Here is a 25,052-nt window from a genome sequence, read left to right as displayed (position 1 = left end):
TTATCACACCACATCCAGCATATCTTTAAGAAAACTTATGCAAACTCACTCTGCATGTTGAGAGTCAGTTTCACTCGATAAACGTTAAGAGAAGACATAAAGTGGACATGTAAGCTTTCAGTAACACAACAGTGTAGTTTTATACAGGTAGATGAACATTTACAGCTGTTGAGGACCACAGCTGTATTAAAGACTGGACATAGAACCTTGTTGCTGTGAGACAACAACGCTAGCAAATAATAGTTTTCATTTCTAGAAGATTCGATCAATTCATTATTTTAAGTAATAATTTGATTAATTTTAATAAATTTGACCTGAAATTTAAACCTTTTGGATGTTTTGCTCTCCTCTGGTAGATTTTCCATGTGTCTTTGGAATTCTCTGGAAATTCAACAACATATTTTTCATCTGACAATTCACACTTATGAATCTTTTTCACTGGATATGTTATATAACATCTTTGTACTTCAATATGAGTGCCCAAAGTGTCTCTCACACACACACACACACACACACACACACACACACACACACACACACACACACACACACACACACACACACACACCCCTTTTGATCAGCACCATGGACAGCAACCACAGTCAGACGTCAGAGGAAGACAGCTTATATTTAATTAAGTTCATGCTAAATCACCAGATTTTCAGATTTAACCTTACTAAAGTGAAATAAAGACAACTGTAATGTGTATAAGCATGTAACAAAAGAGAGAAGTCTATTAACCACAGGCCTTCACACACTGGATGGGTCACTGTAGCAAACAAGCACAGTCATTTATAGAATTCCACATTAAACAATCATTTCCGAAGGACGAGCTGCTGGATGAATTGCACACACATATTACAGTAGGAGTGCACATTTTCAAAGTATAACAATATTTCAGAGCTTCACAAAAACATAAACTACTTACTCATCAAAACATCTGCTCAACAAAGTTTTGCCAGCACTGCTTATTAGTAGTGTAGTCAACATTTAATCAGGAAATATAAGTAATATATTTTCCAGCATGCCTCTCCACCATCTAAACGTTACAGAAAAAGGAGCTTTGGAGTCAGCCAGTCCCCAAAGGTGTGTGATATTTTAACATGTGGTTACCTAAAATAACATGCTTTCTGTTGGTCTGACAGTCATTACAGTTAGCAGTATGAGTACTGAAAAAGGTTCACACGCTGGAAACTTTGAGAAACTAAAACAATATTACATCTGTGGGAGGAATCCCATACAGGCACAAAGAGAAGATGCAATCTGTCCAGACTCCAGATAAGATTAAACAGAGCCGTCATTCTGTGAGGTGACAGTGCTAACCACCACCATGATGCTTTAGTCATATTCAGATCATTTTGTTTTATATCAAATAGAGCTGGGCGATAGAACGATAACGATATGTATCGCGATATAACTTTTACTCGATAGAGAAATTAAGCTATCGCGATAGACTTCGCCGCTCTTGTCCTCTTAAAAAAAATAAAAATAAAAAAAATAAATAAAAAAGGTCAGCCAATCCAAATTAAGTAGCGCAGAGCCGAACCAATCACAGCCGCAGCGTCACGTCGCGTGACTTGTTACGTACAGCACAAGTGCCAAGCCGCACGTGTGTTTGTTTGGGAAGCAGCCAGCGGGTAATGGAGGAAATGAGTGTGCCGACTAGAAAAATCAACCGAGCGTGACCGAAGAGAAAACAGATGATGGTTCCAATGCCGGAGAGATTGTCAAACGGAAGAGCCATAGAAGTTCCGTAGGGTGAAGGTATTTCGGCTATTTCAAGTCTGACAAAAAACAGAGTAGCGTGCACTGTAAATTGTGCCGAAAGCAAGTCTGGAAATACAATGAACTGGTGCATGCGTCACACTGTGCGCCACGTTATTGTTTCGGTGAAATGAACTTCTACAATACTGTTACTGTTAATTCTACTCTCTGCAGTGTTTAAATGCTTACATATACACACAGTTACTGTCCCTCCACACATACGACTCGGTTCTGCTTCTATGCCCCAGCTTTGTTTACTTTTTCCCACGAGGCTTCTAGACTTCTGATTGGCCAACATTTCTGCACGGTTAGGAATCTAGCGCCACCTGCTGCTTTGGCATGTTCATAGCAGCGTTTTCCTTCATTTCTGCCTTTATGTGTGGACGGGATTATTTTTTAAAACGAAAACGGAAAATCTCCGTTTTCAAAAATACCCGTGTACGTGTGGACGTAGCCTCAGTCTCTGACTGGAAGCGCTAATTCGTCATTCGGCTTTTGTCAGACTAAAGTAACTGTTAAAACTGTTTGAAAAGCTCAGCTATACAACAAGGAGAGATTGAGAATTTCCTTTTAGTTCTCAGTTTATTTGATATTGACAAAAGTTAGTCAGTTTTGTCTGTTCTTCTGTAAAACAAACTAAGATTTATTTTTAGAATTAATACTTTATTTCTAAGTGGAATTGACAATTTAGTCAGTTTCATTTGTTCTATTTTGAAACTTAAACGCTTTAGCGGCTGCCTTTTGTGTAGTTTGCAATATTTGCCTTTATTTATCTGAAAAAGTCTCATGTTCCTTAAGTACATCTACCCTGTTGAACTTATTATGGGAAATAAATATTTAAATAAAAACAAGCTGCTGATTATTTCACATTTTACTTGTGAGCAACGGCACATTTAAATCTTACAAATATAGTTATTTGGCTGATATCGTGATATATATCGTTATCGCCTGAAATGAAAAAAACATATCGTGATATGAAAAAACTCATATCGCCCAGCCCTAATATCAAATGTTATGTTCTATAAGTGTTTGTTCAGTAAGTGACGGGTGGTAGTTTGTCTGATGACCGCTCAGATCGGACTAAATCTCTATCTTCTTCTTCACTTTCCTGCTCCTTTATCATCACATTGATGTTCTTGTCAGGGCTCTGTGTGCGGGCAGGCGGAGAGGAGGATCCAAGCGCAGGACTCAGACACTGAACTGTAACTCAAAACCTCAGCTTTATTGCTGGCATAAAACAAAACATAAACTGAGCAATGGCAATGAACGTGAACCACTGACACAAAAACACACAGGCAAAATCTGAGGGTACGACATGACACAGAGCATGGGAAAACACAGGGCTTATATACACAGGGTAGTAATGAGGGAATGGGCAACAGGAGGGAGACACAGCTGGGAGAGATCAGGGCTAACGAGACAGGGGGAACAAAGCTGCACACACTAACATAAGACAAAGACTTTCACAATAAAACAGGAAACATGAATCACTACTCAAAGACACAGACTCGACACAGAAAATAATACATGAAACTCAAACAATACATAAGACCACAATTCCTAAAACATGGATAAACAGAAACATGAAACTCTAATAATAAACATCATCATAATCATCATCATCAACACCAGCACAACAAGAGAACAAGAAAACAATCCATGATGCAAAATTAAACCAAAACATAATAAACTCAAAACACTGGGTCCAACGGACCCAGAACCGTGACAGTTCTTACCTTATATGCTATGTGTTATTCTTTTAAACCTAATTAATATTTTTTTTTCCCACAAGTGTTTCCAGTTCATGCAATCCATTATTATTATTATTATTTTTTTTTTTTTATTAGAGACAAGACCAAGCTACAGGTAAGAGTTTAGAACTGCCTTCTTGCTTTCTGCTCAAATTAAAAGTGTACAAGGAAGTTTTCCTTGTTCTAATCCAGTCAGAATAGCCTGTGCTGTAAAAGCCATTTGTGTCCCTCTGATTTACTAAGATGGATCCAAACTCATAACAATCACATGAGTTAGATCATGTTGTTACTGTTGTTGGTTATGTTAGATATATGAAGACATGTTGCACACAGCAGAAAACATTTGCTTTGAAAAACTTGAAAATTAATGAAGAATGTTACAAAATTTAAATCTTTTTGTCTTCAATTTATCATTTATATCTATTTAAACAGTTACATTTGTTTCCTGTATTTTTGCTCCTGCTCCCTATGTTTTAATAATAATCTGATCACAGAACTGATTTATGTGTGGTGAGTAAACCCACGTTCATTTGTACTATCTCACATGTCTGAGTTCATTTTATTACAACACTTTCTTTTATATTTTAAAATTAATTAAATCAATCTGCTGCCTTTTTTGAGCCCCTCACATCCCTGAACTGGTTAAGTGGTTGAAAATTTGATGTATAGATGCTTGAGCTTTTCATCCTTTCATCAGTGTTGGTAACATTTATGGAAAAGACCCCATTAATAAAGCATGTGATAACACCAAAGTGAACAGAAACACAGTCTAAACAACACCAGCTGTTAGCACACTAATCTTTTCACACACATTACCTTGAAACCTGAGGGCTCAGCGAATCATACTGTGAGCTTTTTAGCACCAACAGTGACGACATGTATGTGCACAAAGTATTCCAGCTTTTGTCCTGGGATACCTTCTTGTTTTTTGGGTATAGGTCACAGAGCTGAAGACATGTTACACACAACATTAAAAACCCTAACCCACGAACCTTCCTGAAACCCAAAGAATACCTGAACTATAAAATCTTAGCTTATTTTTTTTTTAATTAAAGAAGGCCTAATTCAGAATATGCACATGGAAAATTCAGTCAATATTCAAAATATAATTGTAATATCAATTAACAGAACAAAAAAGCTTTCTTTCTGGGATCAGGAGGCTAATATGTAGCATTTCTACAGGTCTCCTATTTGTAAAACCGGTTTACTAAGTTTCCTGTTCTAAATTTTAGATATTTATGATTTTACATACTTCTTTGCTATGTTTACTCTAAAGGTTCATGTTATAATGGCCTACTGCTCAGTTTCCAAACTACTGAATAGTGGAAGTGGATCACTCAGTTTTAAAAAAGAAAATTAAAAGAAATGAAATATTCTCATTTTGATGAGCTCAAGATCTTAAACTTGCAGGTTATTGCAACCCACAGATGCATTTAATTTTGAGAGTGGAGTCTATTGTGTAGTAGTTATGAGAAAAGTAAAGGAGAAGAAAGTTGACATGGTTATAAAGTCTGTACAGGGAGGAGGTTTTGAGTAAACAGGTAGGATAAAAATACAACCGATAAGCCACTTAATAACCCTGGAGCACTTGGAGCACTTAAAAACAGACACAGTTGTGTAGTGAAAAAGCCTGAACAGACTCAGGAACACAGTCCATTGCTATATACACAGAGGATATACAGACATCACTGAGGATTGCATAAATGTGCTTCATCCAATATAATATATAATAATAACATAATATTAAGACCTTCACTAGGGCTGAATCCAGGTATCCTGGCTAAAATGTAAAGCTCTATTGTTCCTTCTCCACAGTAATGTAGACTGTTATATGAGATCTGAAATCCATTTTCAGGGTTTTCATCATGCTCACATTAACCAAAAATGTTAAACCTCTTAAAGTCTGTAAACTCTTTCTACTACACTTCAGTACTGCTGCTCTGTTTCACCAATCAAAATAAAGTTTCTTGCAACAAAAAAACAATGACTAAGTAAATATTCAGACAATGTTTGACATGTATGATTTAATAAAATTAATTATATTGAGATTACAGTGATTGACAAACACAGAGTTTTGAAGAGTAAAAGTGAGGTATGATAAAGTGTGACTGGACATCAGGTTATTGTGTGTCAACAATGGTGATTGGATGTCCAGAGAGAAGGAGAAGAGGAGGAGAGAGGGGTGCTTATTTGGGTTGTCAATTCCTCTAGTGCTTGTAATGTGCAGAAGAAATCATCTGAAGATTGAGCTTTGAAATTATAGCAACCAATGCTTTCTCTGCTCACATCTTAATATTTCAGTGTGGCGGTATATGGAGCCAAAATACATAAACTGTCTTTTCCAAACAATTATGGCCTGAACTGTATATTTACTGTAAAAAAGGATTCCAAGAAACAAACAGAATGTAATAATAATTATTTCAGTTCATGCAAATCCAAAATGGCACCAAACAGCAAAGATTAGCAAATCTGTAGACTTCAAGGGAGCAACAAGTAGCACACAAGAGAAGGTGAAAAGACGCTGAGACAGTTACTGAGAGCAAGGACAGGACAATTTATAAACAAAAGGAGATCGTGGAAGACAAGAAGGAAGTAAAAATAGAAAAAGGAAAAGACAATGGAAGATGAGACAGAAAACACTGACCGGACTATAAATACCAACTTGCACTAAAATACAACAAGAGTTAATGACGCAAACAAAACCAAAACCTAAATATCAAACACCGATGAAAACACAAACAAGAATTCAAACGTCCATAAAATCAAAGTCCCAGTGTCAGTCAGTGAGAAAGACTGATGTACACTGCTAAAAAAAAAAAAAAAAAAAAGACGACGATTGTACCGCATTTTGCTCCAGGACTAAATCTGCATGAAAACAATCGCTCACTCTTCCTGCTCAACAAATGACAAGGGCAGAGCCTTATACCACGTGATACAGAAGCTGGCTGCTAAAATTGGCAGGGAAAAAACAACGGAGAGCACGTCAGGGATGATGAGAAAGTGACTGGACAAAATCCGTCCCGGTCAACCACCCAAACATCAATAACGGGAACCTTATACAGCGCTTCCCTATACCCGTCGAACTCCCGCAGGCACAAAGAAATTACGGAGGCTATTACTTATCACCTGACCAAAGATATGGCTCCCATCAACACTGTGCAAAACGAGGGATTTAGGAAAATGATCAACACCCTAGACAAACGCTACACAGTGCCGTCCCGCAACTATTTTTCTATTGTTGCACTACCTGCTCTATACACGCAGCGTCGAGCAACGGTGGAGACGGAATTTCAAGCAGTACAACATTTTGCGGCAACGACAAAATGTGAGACATTTGCTGTTTTTATGTTTATTTATTGTTTTTATGTTCAGTCTCAACTGTTACGAAGTTGATGTGCAGTTAATAAGCGCAATAAATATTTATACTGGAAAAGAAAATCGTGAGAGAATCGTGATCTCAATTCTAAGCCAAAAAAATCGTGATTCTCATTTTATGCAAAATCGTGTATCAAATCCTCACATTCTCTGTAAGATTAAGGGCGACTATATATATATATATATATATATATATATATATATATATATATATATATATGTATACACATATACACACATATATATATATATATATATATATATATATAAAATTAGAAGTAGAGGCTTTAAAACCAAGTTAACGCTGAAAGTACAAACATCACTAATGTTACATAACTTTGCCGACATGTTGCCAACAGTAATGTTTTAATGTTCTTCATTATTAAACATTCGCACATAAATAAGTGACATAGTATTCAGTACTTACTTTTGACAGTTCACTCTTCGGCGCTCCCTTCTGCCGTATTTTGCGGCAAAATTATCCACACCCACCGCCGCGCTATGAATTGTGGGATATATGGGACCACGAAGCGTGCACCGGACCACGCTTGATATTTGGGGAATTCGACAGCGCATTTGGAGTACGCATTTGAAGTACACTTCGAGTTGGGACAGTCGTCACGTGGCGGTGACGTAATTGCACTCAAAATGCATACTTCAAGCGTGTGGTCTCTGAATTGGGAGACAGCCCCAGTCTCCATTTCAACTTGTGTTGAAAGTGCGGACTTCAAATGATATTTTCTTAATTGTGTTAATAGGCCAGAGTTATGATTCAAAACAAAAGAAACAGTACAAACGGTGTTTTCTGAGGACAGCGCTACCAAACACTCTCCGTTGGCGACCAAAATTAAAAAAACAAAAACAAAAGAAAAACAAACAAAAAGGATGCATGTCTGCCATTGCCTGCCAAAACCGGAAGTAACGTAATATTCCGTGGGAAACGTAGTTTTTCCCCTCAGGGCCTTTATAAACCTATACTGGTGGTTTTAAGTTATGTCTGACATATGTCTGTGCAGTTTCTGGGATGCTTAGACCTCAAAATGCACTGTTGGAAATTATTTTATTTTTTATGTTTTGTTTTGTTACTTTTCTAAAAACAGATGGTGATCTTTTCTAAAAGCGATAGGACAGGTGTGGAGGAGAATGAAGCAAGAGAATGGGTTCCTAAGGGGGCAGGAAAAATCCAGCTAAGTTTCTTCTCCTGTAGTTAACGATGTAAATATGTTGTTTTCACAAATCCATGGAAAATGAGCAAAATATATATTTTTCTGCTCTAAAAGCAGTCTGTGAGCTCATCTGAAGATGATGGGACAGATGACTGGAAACCCACACAGGATGAATCTGAAGGCTATTCAGAAGAGGAGGAAGAACAAGAATGTGAAAGGATTCCTAAGGTAGCCATGAAAAACAAATCTGGGCGTCCTGTGCCACAAAGAGAGGTGAAATTCATCCTCAGTTTCAGTGCTTCCACAATCTATCAAAAATTGATAGACATATTGTTGTCTTCTCTTAAAACAGATGGCGGCAGCATCTGGAGAGGATGGGACACATGATAGCAGACCCACACAGGATGAATCTAAAGATGATTCACATGAACCTGGCACTTTCACTTAACAAATTATGCCTACCTGTTAATTCAGAGATGAGGAAAGAAACTCTGAGTCAATTTAAACCATTATGTTTAGCTTAAAACAGTAGATAGAGTCATTGTAGTCATCTAATGCTGGAATTGTCATAATCCTGGGTCTGTGACCCAGTGTTTTGAGTTTATTTAGTTTTTTTTAATTTTTCTTACGTTAGTTTAACATAATATATAGTTCTTGCAGTATTATTTAATTAGGATTTTGTTTCATCCATGTCTCCACGATTTACGAGTCTTTTCCTGTCGCCTATATAGTCTGTCTTTTCCTCTGTATTTTACTTTCTATTATGCCCATGCTTCAGTCTCTTCCTGTGTTCTTTGTCTCCTCAGGTATTTCATGTCTGCGTGTTCCATGTTCTAATTGTCAAGCTTGTGTTGTCATATCTATGTTCCACATTGTTTCCTGTTTTATTATGAAAGTCCCTGTCCTGTGTGCAGTATGTCTAATTTTGCTTCCCCTTGTCTCCTTAGGTCTGATTTGTCCCAGCTGTGTTCCCATCTGTTCCTCAGCCTCTCATTATCCTTTTGTTTATTTAAGTCCTTTGTCTTCCTCTATTCAGTATTGGGTCGTCTGTGTGTCTGGTTGTATGTTTCTGTGAGTTTCCTGTTTAGCTTAATGTTGCTATTTTAAACAAAAAACAAATCTGTGAACAAATTCACAGATTTGAACTTTTAGGTTTTTAGCAGATGCACATGTGGAGCAATGACATTAAAATCGCTCTTTATTTGCTCTTCCTTAAAATGACCTTATTGGTCAGTACTAACATATATACATTCATATTCTTTAGCCCAGGACGAATAGATCAGCGCCAAAATGGAGGTGCTGGTTTTGATTTACATGTTCGGATAGTTACTCTGATTTTGAAGTTTTTCTTAAACAAGGCCCTGGTGTTCATGTCACGTAAATGCCAGATAGCAGTGAATAAATAGATTATTTTCAAAATTCACCCTGGGGTCTGTTTGTTCTTAGAGAACAAATTAAAAGCATTTCATTTCATGTTCTGCTAGGACTACGTACACTATATGCCAAACGCATTCACTTTTCTCACATTTGTGAGATCACACACTAACGTTGGACAAAAAGGCCTGGCTTGCAGTCTGTCCCCCAATTCACATGAAAAGTGTTGTATCAGATCATATTACAATCCTGTACAGGCTTCCCAAGTTCTTCCACAACAAATTTGCTACATGCTTTTTATGGCTCTTGCTTTGAAATGGTTAGCACACGCCACGTGACAGGGGCATATGGAAAGCGTAAGGAGTTATCACAGAACCAAACTGGACTTCACTGAGCTCCTGAGAGCAATCCATTCTTTCACCACTGTTTGTAGAAGCAGTTTGCATACCTGTGCTTGATTTTATAAAACCTTTGGCCATGGAAGTGACTGAAACACCTGAATTCAATTATTTAGATGTGTGACTGAATACTTTTGGCAGTGTAGTTCATCTCAGAGAGACTGTTTTATGATTTATAGGAAATATGTAAAAATCATTGAGGAGTTTACCCGTGAGTCTCTGTGATTCACCTCACCCTCTGCCATCAGTGGTGTCTTTAAATCCAGCATACCTAATGGGGAAAACAGGATAAAAAACTATGTTGAAAGGCCTACTTTTTATTATTATTTTTATTATAACCATGTACCTGAGTGAGACTTTTTCACTTGTGTAGCCAACTAAAACTTCAACCCTAACAGCACAAAACTACATCACTGAATGAAGAAAAGCTTTGCAGTCTTTAAGAATTCTAAATTATTTTTTGGAATTTTTACAATTTGAGACCAGAGACTTTACTTAGGGTTGATCCTAACCCTTCTTTCCACTGTGTTCCTGTTAATGATAAACTACAATTTTACCCTAAATTATTAAAATATTGATATTTTAATGTGAGAATTGATTCTAGAACATAAATGACTGGTATCGGAGGAATTGATATTTCAGTATCGATCCACACATCACTAGCAAGCACTTAGACCTTTAAGACACATCGCAACCTTGATGTTTGAATGAGAATCCTTTTGTTTGGAAGACCACAACCTCTAGAGTACTGGAGCTGGAAAACCCTGCTCTAATGTCCTACAGCTTTTAGATGCATCCTTGTTCTGACACACCTGATCAAATAAATGGCCTGTTGCTGGGCCTTTGCCAAACTTGATGGCATGCTTAAGAGGTGATTCAACCATTTGATTCTGCTGTGTTGTAAATTTAAGTACCGTATTTTTCCCATTACAAGGCGCACTTAAAATCCTTTTAATTTTCTAAAAAAAATCTACAGTGTGCCTTATAATCTTGTACGCTTTATGTATGAATTAGTTGTGCTTACTGACCTCGAACCGATTTTATGAGGTATATGGCGCTCAAATCTGTCAAATCTTTTAGTAGGACTTTGGTAAGCTACAAAGCTGCACTTGATGGATTGTCGGAGCATTATGGCTACCGTAGTCAGGAGCCTCGTGGAGTAATCTAGGTCCAATCTGAAAAAATTAAAACGTACAGCTCTGCTATCACTTCCAACATAAATGAAGACAGAAAACTAAGCAGCAGGTTTTAGATTTGTCCTTGACCAACACAGCTGATTTAAATGACTAAATTACCTTCTCAAAATGTCTTGAAGTTCTCCAGAGGCCTGGTAACGAACTAATGATTTGATTCAGGTGTGTTGACCCAGGGTGAGATCTAAAACCTGCAGAATGTCCCCAGACATATTTCCCCTAATTTAACAGATTACCATCAACTGGATGTGGGTCCTTTTGCTCTCCAACATTAGTGCATTTCTTCTGTAATCCAGAGATTCACCTGTAAACCAATTTTTCAGATGACTTTAAAACTAATATTTGCTATTTGTGTTTTTAAAAGCAAACTAAAACAGTTCATTCTTATCTCTGATGTATCAGGAATCATACACATACACTACCAGTCAAAGGTTTGGACACACCTTCACATTTAATTGTTTTTCTTTATTTTCATGCCTATGTTCATTGTAGATGAATGGATGAAATATGGAATTCTGTAGTAAACAAGTCTGAAATGACTCAAAACACGTTTAATACTTTAGATTCTTCAAAATACCTTTTGCTCTGATTACTGCTTTGCACACTCTTGGCATCAGTTCGTGGGCTGTCCAAATCACGGACAAACAGTATCCCACAGTTACGTTTTTAAACCCATTTTGCACAAAGAGGCATTTTTTGAAAAATGTATTGATAGCAATGTTGAATATTATTACACAGGGGGAAAAAACCGTGTAAAATAATCACGCCATAAAGATAGTTTGTTTTTCTGTTATTTAAGGCTACGTCCACACGTACACGGGTATTTTTGAAAACAGAGATTATCCGTTTTAGTTAAAATAAAAAACATTCTGTCCACAAGTGGAGTTTTGAAAAAAATATCTCCGTCCACATTAGTGATGGGATTTCCGGCTCTTTTTAGAAGACCGGCTCTTTCGGCTCCCAACCAGCTCTTCGGGTTGTTTTGTTGCTTTAATTAATTTATTATTAACAACAATATAAAATTATGCACAACAGGAATTACTAATGTAAAAAGAGTTTTATTTATATATGTTTATATATAAATATTTACGGTGGCACCCAGAGACAAAGCATGTACAAAGTCCAAAATATATTTCTAGAGTTAACTGAACTTCCAAAACAGCGCTACCTAGATCACTTAAATTACACAATTGAAAGCATATGTGTATTGTTTGTGTACTTATACACAAGCAGTCCTATATATTCAAATAATTAAAAAAAAAAAAAAAAAAGTTCATTTACCTGTTACTACCACACACCAAATCCAATCGTTGGTACTTCTTAGCTTGTGTAGCCTCTATGTAACGAATGCTCAACACTGCGCCTAGCATCCTGGAGCACTAATGTTGTGGTTTGTACGTGCTATAGAGTTTTCACGTGCTTTGGAGTTTGTATGTGCTTTGTCTCTAGGGGCCACCGTAAATATACTTTTATTTATTCACTCCACATAAAATGTAATAAGTAAATCATACAATACAAAAACCAACTATTTACATTTCACATTATAACTTTTTAAATTTTCAGCTTTTTCCTTTTAAACAAATTTACAGTGAACACAAAAAATATTTTAAATATAAATTAAAATATGAAAACAAAAAGAAGATGCACATTCTCTGTCATATAGGCCTGCATGAATAAACTTTCTGAATCCTTTATCATCTTCAACTGAAAATAGTTGGGAATGATTACTATACCTTTACTATCCCCTGAGCCTCGGTCGCCCTGTGATTCATGTTTTGCAACATCGTGTCAAAGCTTACTGAAGAGGTGTTCCCCAAGTTTCAGTATGTTTTTCTCACTGTGGACAACATTGGTGATCTCATCGCCAGTCTTATCAAGGACCAGTTTCCAAAACCGTTCATTTACACCACTTGGGAGTGGTTCAGCATATTAACAAATAGACTGTACCCTGGATGTTCCAGGCTTCATGGCTTTGATTATTTCGTTCAGATGACATCTTTACATATACCTCCAAAGGGATTTTCTCTTCAGGTAATTCTCAGTTAGGTAGTCACTGGCCTTCACTAATGCACAACATTGTTGAGGTGGTATCACTAGACCTTTTCCTTTTTCAAGCACACGATTATTATGGGCCCGGTTACCTTTGTTAGTCAGTAAAGTAAACTGCAATCTTGGCTCTTTGGATTCCTTGGGGAATTTGATTGCTCTCAACACTTTGGGTTTATCTTTGTTTGGATCCCAAATGGCGTGCCATTTTGATCTATGGTTTAAAGCAAAAACAACAATAAAATGTTTTTCTTGTACAGTCCACCACCATGTTTTTTGTTTGGGTTTTTTTTGTTGAAGTGTCATGACCATAACAGATCTACAGCTGAGATGGTTTCTCCAGGTTTATTTAACCCAGACAAGGGCTCTTCAAAATCACGTGATTCAAAACTATCTCTAGTAGTAGTTGCTGTTATGGAACTTGCATCCGTTCTCTGAGAGTGCCTTTTAAGACAGCTTCTCTTTGTATGTTCCTGAGAGATGGGTTTATATTTTTAGTTGTGTAATTTCCTCTTACTTTTTCTCATACTTGTACTTTCTGCTGAACTGTCACTGTCGGAACATACCCATATGTTAAAGAAATAGAAAAAACTTAGAAAAGATTTGCATCAGCTTTAATTTGCTCCATATATAGTGAATCATATAAGGTTTGTATGATTTACTCCTGAAAGTGGCCACTTTCGGATTACTTTCATACATGATAATAAAGAGGATCACATAAGTTATATAAGGAAAGTACATGTCAAAGTATGTATTCCATAGATGTTCCATATAATTTTTTGCATAGTTTTTTAGTACATTTGTCATAAAGACATATGCTTTACATATATGAACAAAATCTGTTAGATACATTTTTTTTATATGTAGAGTAAATGTAGTTTGCAGGGCAATAATCTCTTTTTTTTAAATGCTTTTAATACATATATTCTAAGAATATGTTAGATTACATATGTTTTCTCTTTATGTTTAGGCAATACATTTTTATGGTAAACTTTTTTTTTTTTTTTTTTACATTTTTCTTCTAAGAATTCTTAAATCTCATCTCATAAAAAACCTATAAACTTAATTATTAATTTTATACAAATTAACATTACTAGAAAAAAAAATCTCACATATGAAAAAGACAACAGTATCATTTGCCCCTGCTTGACCAACATCAGTTAAAAACTAGCAATGCAAAGACAAACTCGTAAGCCAACATAACTTTCTTTGACAGGTCGGCAGTCAATGTATTGTAATACTGAAGAAAACAAAAACAAAAAACATGAATACTGGGCAATCTTTAAATTCAATTAACTTTTATTATTCTGATATAACAGTCACATACTGATATTTCACAGAAATATTTAACCAAATCTAAGCTCTATTGTTTAAAGAGCATGCTAAGCTGCATACCTTTTTGCTGCAAATTTGTGGAACTTTTACCTGCTAACATAAGTAAAACTTTGGAGGGCAAAAAACCTGCCCACTTAAAAAACAAAACAAAACAAACAATCTATCTTTAATAGATAAAACATGAATTGGCATTATAATAACATGCCAAACGAGACATTGAAAGTCAAGTTATGGGGATGCTGTGACAGAGACATTTTTATTTCTGGCCCGGAGTTCTGTGATCTTGGCATTGATTGTAGTACCAATGCTGGAAGGATGGGTCCCAGGCCACTTCTCAAGGGTTGCACCTATATACAGTGGGGCAAAAAAGTATTTAGTCAGCCACCGATTGTGCAAGTTCCCCCACCTAAAATGATGACAGAGGTCAGTAATTTGCACCACAGGTACACTTCAACTGTAAGAGACAGAATGTGGGAAAAAAAATCCATGAATCCACATGGTAGGATTTGTAAAGAATTTATTCGTAAATCAGGGTGGAAAATAAGTATTTGGTCAATAACAAAAAAACAACTCAATACTTTGTAACATAACCTTTGTTGGCAATAACAGAGGTCAAACTTTTGCTATAGGTCTTTACCAGGTTTGCACACACAGTAGCTGGTATTTTGGCCCATTCCTCCATGCAGATCTTCTCGAGAGCAGTGATGTTTTGGGGCTGTCGCTGAGCAACACAGAGTTTCAACTCCCGCCACAGATTTTCTATGGGGTTGAGGTCTGGAGACTGGCTAGGCCACTCCAGGACTTTCAAATGCTTCTTACGGAGCCACTCCTTTGTTGCCCGGGTGGTGTGTTTTGGATCATTGTCATGTTGGAAGACCCAGCCTCGTTTCATCTTCAAAGTTCTCACTGATGGAAGGAGGTTTTGGCTCAAAATCTCACGATACATGGCCCCATTCATTCTGTCCTTAACACGGATCAGTCGTCCTGTCCCCTTGGCAGAAAAACAGCCCCATAGCATGATGTTTCCACCCCCATGCTTCACAGTAGGTATGGTGTTCTTGGGATGCAACTCAGTATTCTTCTTCCTCCAAACACGACGAGTTGAGTTTATACCAAAAAGTTCTACTTTGGTTTCATCTGACCACATGACATTCTCCCAATCCTCTGCTGTATCATCCATGTGCTCTCTGGCAAACTTCAGACGGGCCTGGACATGCACTGGCTTCAGCAGCGGAACACGTCTGGCACTGCGGGATTTGATTCCCTGCCGTTGTAGTGTGTTGCTGATGGTGACCTTTGTTACTTTGGTCCCAGCTCTCTGCAGGTCATTCACCAGGTCCCCCCGTGTGGTTCTGGGATCTTTGCTCACCGTTCTCATGATCATTCTGACCCCACGGGATGAGATCTTGCGTGGAGCCCCAGATCGAGGGAGATTATCAGTGGTCTTGTATGTCTTCCATTTTCTGATGATTGCTCCCACAGTTGATTTTTTCACACCAAGCTGCTTGCCTATTGTAGATTCACTCTTCCCAGTCTGGTGCAGGTCTACAATACTTTTCCTGGTGTCCTTCGAAAGCTCTTTGGTCTTGGCCATGGCGGAGTTTGGAGTCTGACTGTTTGAGGCTGTGGACAGGTGTCTTTTATACAGATGATGGGTTCAAACAGGTGCCATTCATACAGGTAACAAGTGGGGGACAGAAAAGCTTCTTACAGAAGACGTTACAGGTCTGTGAGAGCCAGAGATTTTCCTTGTTTGAGGTGACCAAATACTTATTTTCCACCCTGATTTACGAATAAATTCTTTACAAATCCTACCATGTGGATTCATGGATTTTTTTTTCACATTCTGTCTCTCACAGTTGAAGTGTACCTCTGGTGCAAATTACTGACCTCTGTCATCATTTTAAGTGGGGGAACTTGCACAATCGGTGGCTGACTAAATACTTTTTTGCCCCACTGTATATGTACAAAAATGCAGGGGGGGGGGGGTGATGACAAGAACTGAATTAGTAGTGTAAAAGAACCCAATGATCTTAAACAATAGTGCAATGATCCTGCATTAATCAGTCTTAATATCTAATGGTGCCAGCTTTGAAATTTGCAGACGATGCATGGAGAGGTTCACTACATTGACTACATTTACATACAGCCAATATTCAGGTTATGGTTGAGTGAGGCTCACTATTCAGGTTTCTGAAACATTCGGAATAACTCATTCACATGCATGAGATGAGAGAGTCACAGAGAGCCAGACGGCACATACGCAAAGTTCCTCTACTCAAAAGACCAGGATTCCGTGGGAATAGAACATGTGCAAAACACAAATCCATTTTCATTTTGATGGCGATATGCCGATAGAGGTTTTACATGACCCTTTTCTCACCAAAATATTTGGTAACTCCAAAACTTATATTTGGATTTTTGCCAGTATTTTAAAGCCATGTGTGACCGGGTTATTGCTAACATTCCAGTTTTGAATGGGTTATCGGCTGCATGTAAACGCAGTCACTGAAATACATCCAATGCAAGAACATTCAGAATGTAAAATACTTATCTACCATCATTTGTTACTTTGAAGTTGGACAAACAAAATGCACCATAAAGGAAATGAAACACCAGAGAAATCTAAGGCCTACAATAGTATGTCACGAAAAGACCATTCATTCATCTGGATACAACTCAAAAAAGATCAACTAGAATCCTCTATTTGGTGGAGGCCTTTCTTCATCAACAATAATATATGCATAAATGTTAAGAAGATATTCTTCATATGTGTGGCCCTTGTTTTTCATTGGTCCTTTGTTATCTTTAAATGCCAGAAGTGTGGACAACTGCGAAAACATGCCATAAAAAGCTAAAAACTTACTGTAGATGGCATCCAATTTATTTTTGTCGAGCGGTAAACGTGCATCTCCTCTGCCTCGTTTTCCCCCTCGAAGATTGCTCACTAGCAGTATTTCCACAGGGAAGACTGCTGTGAGCAGATGCCTCACAAAGGTTGTAGCTGAATTTGCATTAGTAGCATATTCTTCTTGGCTGTATTCAGAACTTGATTAAAAAATATTTTGAGTATTCAAACATTCCTCTTTTAAGCTAAAAAGCAGAACAAAAGAAAACCGCAATTACAATTAAATCTATTCCAGGAAGAAGTTAACTACCTTCACACAGAAAAAAGGGTTAAACCTGAAGTTACCACATGATCTGATATCCTCATGTTGGTGTTGTTCCCACATCGTCATAATTAATGTTGTTCCAGATTCAACATTGCAAGTGATGGAGCTCATTGTTGTGACGTCAAACTTTTGCAACTTCGGGAAAAAAACGCCTTAAAACTGCACTTGTGAGAAACCGCCTCTATCCGCTGATCCAGCAATTTGAATTCTTTGGATTTCAAGATACTTTTCTTTAATAGCCGGTAAGCATTATACATATTTTCATGTAACATTGGAATTTCATATATGAATTAATCGTTTGGCTTGCTGTTTGTTTGCTAGTGATAGGGTACTTGACAACAGCATTAGCTAACCAGTGTTCTCTAGACAGAGAATTGAGTGTCAATGTATTATGATATATGTGAAAGTACAGGCAAATATAGCTGTCATAAAAATGTTGTCAGGCAAAATTGCAGTAGCTTCAATGATCATTTTACCAACATAAGTAAAGAGAAAAGGATCTACATAACCTAGCCTAGTTGTGTGCTAAATCAATGAATAAAAATATCAACAGTATCAACTCATAATTGGCCTATAGCTGTGAAAATTGACTTCTTGAGTCTGTGGAGATTAACAGTAATCAGTGCCCTGCTTCCCATAACAGTTCGGATAAACATAAAAAATATATCTTTGTAGTATTCAGAGCTATTTATTTAATGTCTACACTCATAAGTATTTCCTTTTCCACTTTTTTCAGCTTTAAAAGTACATACTGTGTCGTTGCTTAAACCTTTGTGGTGGCAATTTCTTTTTTCTTTTTTTAATAAAGGGAAACGTTTCACAAAAGAGAAGCAAATTTGCCACACTTCAACCTTAGAGAGCTGTTGTCATTTTTTTTTTTCTATCTGTGGTTTCCTTCGTCACAACTTCCGCTGAAACCACAAAGTGACTAAACCTCCTCCACACTGTGTGTGTGTGTGTGTGTGTGTGTGTGTGTGTGTGTGTGTGTGTGTGTGTGTGTGTGTAAAAACGCATGCAGGTTCATTTTGCAGTCTTGTTATTGTTTGATAATGATCACTCAGATCTATTTAAAGCTCTCTTCTCTTCACCTTGCAGTTGAATTACCACCACATCAATGTTCATATCTTCAACTGCCCCTCGTATGTATGAGAGGGAGCAACAACAAAAAAATGGAAGTGTCATTTAGTGAAAAGATGTTTGCTGTTTTGTACATGGTGCAGTTTTGAGGTTGACCAAATCCTTAAATTTGAAAATATTAATTTTACTAAAAAAGCGGATTTGATGGTTCTCTTGAAGTGGTTTTATTCATAATCCTCATTGCTCTTTTTTTCAGACTGTACCTTGGATGGATGTGTGTTGCTTCTACACTTCCACACAATATATTATGTCTCTTAGTCTTCTCTCCAGGAATATCAAAACTAGACTGGGAAATTATAAGAACACAGCTGAAGCAAATTATCATGACGCCACAGGGGAAACACAACTAGACACACCGAACATGGAAACAGGAGAACATGATAATAATAAAACCTAATAATCCAAGAACTGAACAGGGACTAAAAGAAATGCAAAAATAGAATAAGACTATAAATAAACGTGAACATAAACCAAAACATCACTAGGATATAAGAAACTCAAAATGCTGGGTCAAAAGGAAGCAGAATTATGACACTTCTGTACTGGAAAAAAATACAAAGAAGTGCTCAAAAATATGAGAATATAATTTTTTTTATTCCTGTTAGATTCATATTATATAATGGTGAGAGTGGAGCAGGTTGTGTGGCCATTGTATTGTTGACATAAAGCTGATAAGTCAGCCTCTAAAACGTCCCTAACAGCAGGTAATGTGGTGAGAGACAAGATCGAGCTACAGGTAAGAGTTTAGAACTGCCTTATTGCTTTTTTCCTCAAATTAAAAGTGTACATTACAAGGTTTTCATTGTTCTAATCCAATCAGAGTAGCCTGCGCTGTAAAAGAAATTTGTGCATCAAAGATAAGATGGATCCAAACTAATAATAATCAGATGAGTTAGATCATGCTGTTACATAGACATGGACTTTATTTAATCCCACATTGGGGAAATTCACTTATTACAGCAGCACAAATGTGAAATTGAGATATTATATATTAGAAAACTAAAAATAGAAAAAAATAATAAGAAAAATCGTGTACAACAAAGGTCCATCTGCAGACGGCTACAAGGACGTAAGTACATGAGTACACACGTGCCATAGGACACACTTACAGTGCAGTAATGTTTAAAACAAATGTTGCATTTACTGACAAGGTTCGGGAGCATTAATAGTTTTCTTTTTTTTATACTTCTGTAATATGTAAATGTATTTATTCTTCTAAAATGTCAACTGCTTGTTTTTCTACTACACATCTGTCAGATCTGATGACTTTGTGGCCATTGACTGATTGACTTAGTAGCCACTTTATTAGGTATAGCTGTATGTTAAAGCAAAAATCTAATTAGCCAGTCACACAGCAGCAACTCAAAACAACCCGCTGACGTTGACACTGAGCACCAGAACGGGGAATAACTATTTCACACACTGATGATCTACTACGATTTTAGCACACAACCATCTCATACAGACAATGCTCTAATCGCTGGTGAGATTGTAACTCCACTTTCTATGTTGTAGACAGCAACAAGTCTTTAACATCACAAAAACACAATACACAAGCCACACACTTCAGTCAAAAAGGAAAATTTCTTCCCTCTGCAAAAAAAAAAAAAAAAAAACTGTATAAAGGTGAGCTGTGGAGACCAAGGACAAGTGCAGTTCACAGGTTTTGTATCTAAGGAATCCCAGAAGATTGCATGGTGTCATTGCCCAGCAGTTGTTCCCAGGACATATGGACTCAACCTCAACAATCCCTCACACTGAGCAGCATGAAGTGACAGCGCAGAGGAAAAACTCCCCTTTAACAAGAAGAAACCTCCAGCAGAACCAGAACTCGGTTCAGTACCAGCAGCCATCTGGGTTTGGAGGAGAGAGACAGAGACACAGAACTACCAAAAGTTTTTTTTTTTTTTAATGTGATTGACTGTTGTTGTAATTCAAGCCCTGAGTGTAGAGCAGGTAAGATATAAAGTTGCATCCTAAATTCCATGCTCATGCGTTTAGTTTATGACTTTTTCACCTGGTCATTTCTTGATGAACGGATGGTCTTTCAGGGTTGACCAAGCTGGTACCCTGGCCACCTTGACTCTGTTCTCTGCAAGATGTTGCAAAAAAACAAAATCATATGGAGACAATATTGGACACAAAAAATATAGCATTTTAGTTAAATGTAGCATTAACTCATAAGTCTTGCTAAAGTACCTTGTATTCTGATTCATCACAGCAGCAGTTCAGTTGGATGATGTCAGTAACTGCAGCAAGTGTCTTGCTGACTGAATAATTTCATCTTGCATAATCTGAAACAAACACATAAAGACAGAAACAATTTATAAATTAACATTCAATAAAATCTAAGAATTAATCATTTATTAGATACCAATATGAATATGTCCACCACAAAACTTGTGTGGAGCGAAGTTACATTCAATCAAGATGGTCTGGCCGTTCTCGTTTACAACATTATATTTGCAGTGTTCGTCTATCTATCAATATCTGCGGAGTATTTTTTAACGAGTATCCTATTTTCTAAAGCACAGCATGTAAAGGGTAGCTCGGTTAGCGAGATGCTAGCATGTAGCGCTTAGTGAGACACGCCTCAGACGAGTTGAGCAAAGACCCCGTCTGTGTACTTTATACGTGAGCAACGGATTTAAATAAAATTAACGTTTCAAAAGACAAACTTGAAGATAAAAAAAACAATATACTTACCGGAGAATCGCCAGGGTTTGCCGCTGCCATCTTGCCGCTCCTAAATTCAAAACTGCCTCTGCAGACAGGCAGGGGAGGCGTGGAAATTGTCTTTGAGTTAGTCAAACGTTTTCCTTAGTTCGAGTAGATGATAAAAGAAAAGAAAAATGAATGGGATTTTAAGTAGGACTAGGCATTCTGTAATGATTTCTATTTAGGAGAAAAACTTTAAACCTTTAAACAGCTCTCTTTTAAAAGAAAAGATAAAAGAGAATAAAAAAGAAAAAAAAGATCATGCTGTTACTGTTGTTGCCTAAGCTAGATGTTTTATAATGTGAAGACAACAAAAAATGTCGCTTTGAAAAATGTTTTTTAATTTTATTAAATTGTAATGATAGTAGAATATTATAAAATGAAGATCTTTTTGTCTTCAATTTATCATCTAGATCTATTTAAACCTTTAAATTTGTTTCCCATAATTTTGCTCACACTTCCTGTGTTTTAATAATAATCTGATCACATTGTGTGGTGAATCAACTCTTTTCATTTGTACTATTTCATATGCCTGAGTTCATTTTGTTACCACATTAATTTGAGGAAAATATAAAAGATAATCTGCTGCCTTGTTCTTTTTAAACTCAGCATTCTAATAGAAAATATTATGTTTGAGACCCTTGCAACCCTGAACTGGTTAACTGTTTTTTTGTTTGTTTGTTTTAGAGCATAGAGATGCTTGTCATCAGTGTTGGTCACATTTATGGAAAAGACCCCATTAATAAAGCATGTGATAACACCAAGGTGAACAGAAACACCGTCCAAACAACACCAGCTGTTAGCACACTAATCTTTTCACACACATTTCCTTGAAACCTGAGGGCTCAGCAAATGATACTGTGAACTTTTTGGCACTAACAATGATGACATGTAGATGCACAAAGTATTCCAGCTTTTGTCCTGGAATACTTTGTCCAATACTGTTGTTGTTGTTTTTTTCCGTATAGCACGCAAAGCTGATGACATGTTACACATATGCACATGGAAAATTCAGTCAATTTTGACAATGAGTTTTACAGCTGGGGTGGACAAGGTTAAGCATCAGGCTTTCAAATGAATTAAAAGCCTGTCTTGGTCTTTCGTTAATTAATAGGCTGGTGTGAAAAACTGCTGCCACACCGCCCCCTCGGCCTGTGCTTCGAGGTTTCTGGTAGTTAGAATGACTCGGGGGTGTTGATTCATTTAAACTAACATAATCATCCTGCTGCAACCAGGTTTCTGTAAGGCAGAGTAAACCGATTTGTTGATCAATTATTAAGTCATGTACTAACAGAGACTTGGAGGAGAGAGACCTAATATTTAATAATCCACATTTCACTGTTTTACTCTTTGGTTCAGATGTGGATACTTTATTGTTCTTTCTTTGTAATTGTTTATGTTTAAGTTGTTTGTTGCTGGTTTTTAGTTTGTTTTCTGTCTGTTTGGGAGCTGACACAGTCTCTATGGAGATGGGTTTTTGGGGGGGTAGCAGGAGGAGAGAAGCTGCAGAGAGGCGTGTAAGACTGACACTCTGCTTCCTGGTCCCAACTCTGGATAGTCATATTTTGGGGGGTTTAATAAATTTGTCCATATTTGTAGAAATGAGAGCTGCTCCATCCAAAGTGGGATGGATGCCGTGTCTCCTAACAAGACCAGGTTTCCTCCAGAAGTTTTGCCAATTATCTATGAAGCCCACATCGTTTCTGGGACACCACTCAGACAGCCAGCAATTTAAGGAGAACATGCGGCTAAACATGTCACTCCTGGTCTGATTGGGGAGGGGACCAGAGAAAACTACAGAGTCCGACATTGTTTTGGCAAAGTTGCACACCGATTCAATATTGATTTTAGTGACCTCCGATTGGCGTAACCGGGTGTCATTACTGCCGACGTGAATTATGATTTTACCGAATTTACGTTTACCCTTAGCCAGCAGTTTTACATTTCCTTCAATGTCGCCTGCTCTGGCCCCTGGAAGACAATTGACTATGGTTGCCAGTGTCTCTAGCTTCACATGTCTGAGAACAGAATCCCCAATTACCAGAGTTTGACCCCCGGCGGGTGTGTTGCCGAGTGGGGAAAAACAGTTAGACACATGAACAAGTTGGTGGTGTACCTGGGGCTTCTGTTTAAGACTATGCTTCCTCCTCACCGTCACCCAGCCACCCTCTTTCCCCAGCTGCTTGAGGTCTGCCGGGGAACAGCTAGCGGGGCCTATGCTATCTTCGGCTGCACCAGCTACAGGGGCCTGGCTAGCTACGGGTGAATGAAGGGTGCGAAGCCGAGTCTCCAATTCAGTAATCCTGGCCTCCAGAGCTGCAAATATGCTACATTTGTTACAAGTATCATTACTGTTAAAGGAGGTTGAGGAGTAACTAAACATCTGACACAATGTGCAGGAGGGACAGGTGAAGTAGCCATGGTGTTAACGAGTCGGCTACAAGCTAAGCTAAGCTAAACACAGTGAGTGAATACTTTGGCTATAAATTAGGTAGTGAGTACACAGAAAGTGTGCTTCGGATAAAGCACGTGAAGATTATACTATGAAAAAATAATGTATTTAAAAGTTTTTAATTAAATTGCTAAGCAGATGAGCTTAGCAATTTAAGTTGTGTAGTGAAAAAATCTGTACAGACTCAGGAACACCGTTCACTGCAATATCCACAGAGGATATGTAGACAATGCTGAGGATTGCATAAATGTGTTCCATCCAATATAAAATAGATCCTCACAAGGCTGACTGTGTCGATCCAGGTATCCTGGCTAAAATGTAAATCTACTTTTCCTTCTCCACAGCCTCCAGCAAAGCCATGGACTCTAGTGTGCCCCTCGTCCTTTTGCTGCTGATGTGCAGTTCAATCATGGTCGAAGCCCAACTCAAGGTGTATGATCTGCGAGCCAGCAATCTTCCCACCGTTATCCTATTAACCACAGATGCCTATGTCACGGTGTCCTGTGGTTCTACTTCTCTGGGTAAAACATCTGTTCGCTACAATGACCCGAACCCCTGGTGGAATGAGGAATTCTCCTACTTCTATGCTGAGGAAAATGACATGCTGACTCTCGAGGTTTATGACTTGGACTTGCTCTTTGATGATCAGCTGGGAGTCTGCCAAAGGCAGCTCAAGGTGGGAACCTATCAGCATGACTGCTTCCTGACCAAAGGCGGGACTCTCCATTACACTTATACTCTTGGTTAAAACAATCAGTAGGCATGCAGAGATTTGTATGACAGCTGATGTCCATAGGCAGCCTTCATTTACCACAGCTTAACAATGTAGACTGTTATAGTAGATCTGAAATCCATTTTCAGGGTTTTGATCATGCTCACATTAACCAAAAAATCAAACGTCTTAAAGTCTGTAAACTCTTTCTACTAGACTTCAGTACTTGCTGCCTGTTTCACCAATTGAAATAAAGTTTCTTGCAACAAAAGAGCATGACTAAGCAAATGTGTGACTTAATAAGAGAAATTACATTGAGTATACAGTGGCTGACAAACACAGTTTTGACGAGAAAAAGTGAGGTATGATAAGATGTGGCTGGACATCAGGTCAGCAATGGTTATTGGATGTCCAGAGAGGAGGAGAGACGGGTGCATAGGAATATTCAGTTTATTTCT

General features: G+C 37.6%; 1 protein-coding gene and 1 long non-coding RNA gene across 2 annotated transcripts; one reads left to right on the top strand and one right to left on the bottom strand.

Moving 5' to 3' along the window:
* The first annotated feature begins 3,615 nt into the window (after positions 1 to 3,615).
* On the top strand, positions 3,616 to 24,868 carry LOC106676135 (uncharacterized). The gene is made up of 2 exons (XM_076879335.1): positions 3,616 to 3,630; positions 24,227 to 24,868. Exon 2 carries the CDS (start codon positions 24,241 to 24,243, stop codon positions 24,628 to 24,630), a length of 390 nt encoding a protein of 129 aa, XP_076735450.1. The 5' UTR covers positions 3,616 to 3,630; positions 24,227 to 24,240; the 3' UTR covers positions 24,631 to 24,868.
* LOC143414466 (uncharacterized) lies at positions 20,549 to 21,491 on the bottom strand. Its single transcript, XR_013095084.1, has 3 exons — positions 21,419 to 21,491; positions 20,912 to 21,006; positions 20,549 to 20,804 (listed from the first exon to the last, which is right to left on the bottom strand). It is a non-coding gene; the product is annotated as an uncharacterized LOC143414466 (long non-coding RNA).
* Positions 24,869 to 25,052: the final 184 nt, after the last annotated feature.

Source organism: Maylandia zebra, linkage group LG22 (genome assembly GCF_041146795.1).
Source record: "Maylandia zebra isolate NMK-2024a linkage group LG22, Mzebra_GT3a, whole genome shotgun sequence".
NCBI classification, from domain to species: Eukaryota; Metazoa; Chordata; class Actinopteri; order Cichliformes; family Cichlidae; genus Maylandia; species Maylandia zebra.
This window is presented reverse-complemented; position numbering and strand designations above follow the sequence as displayed.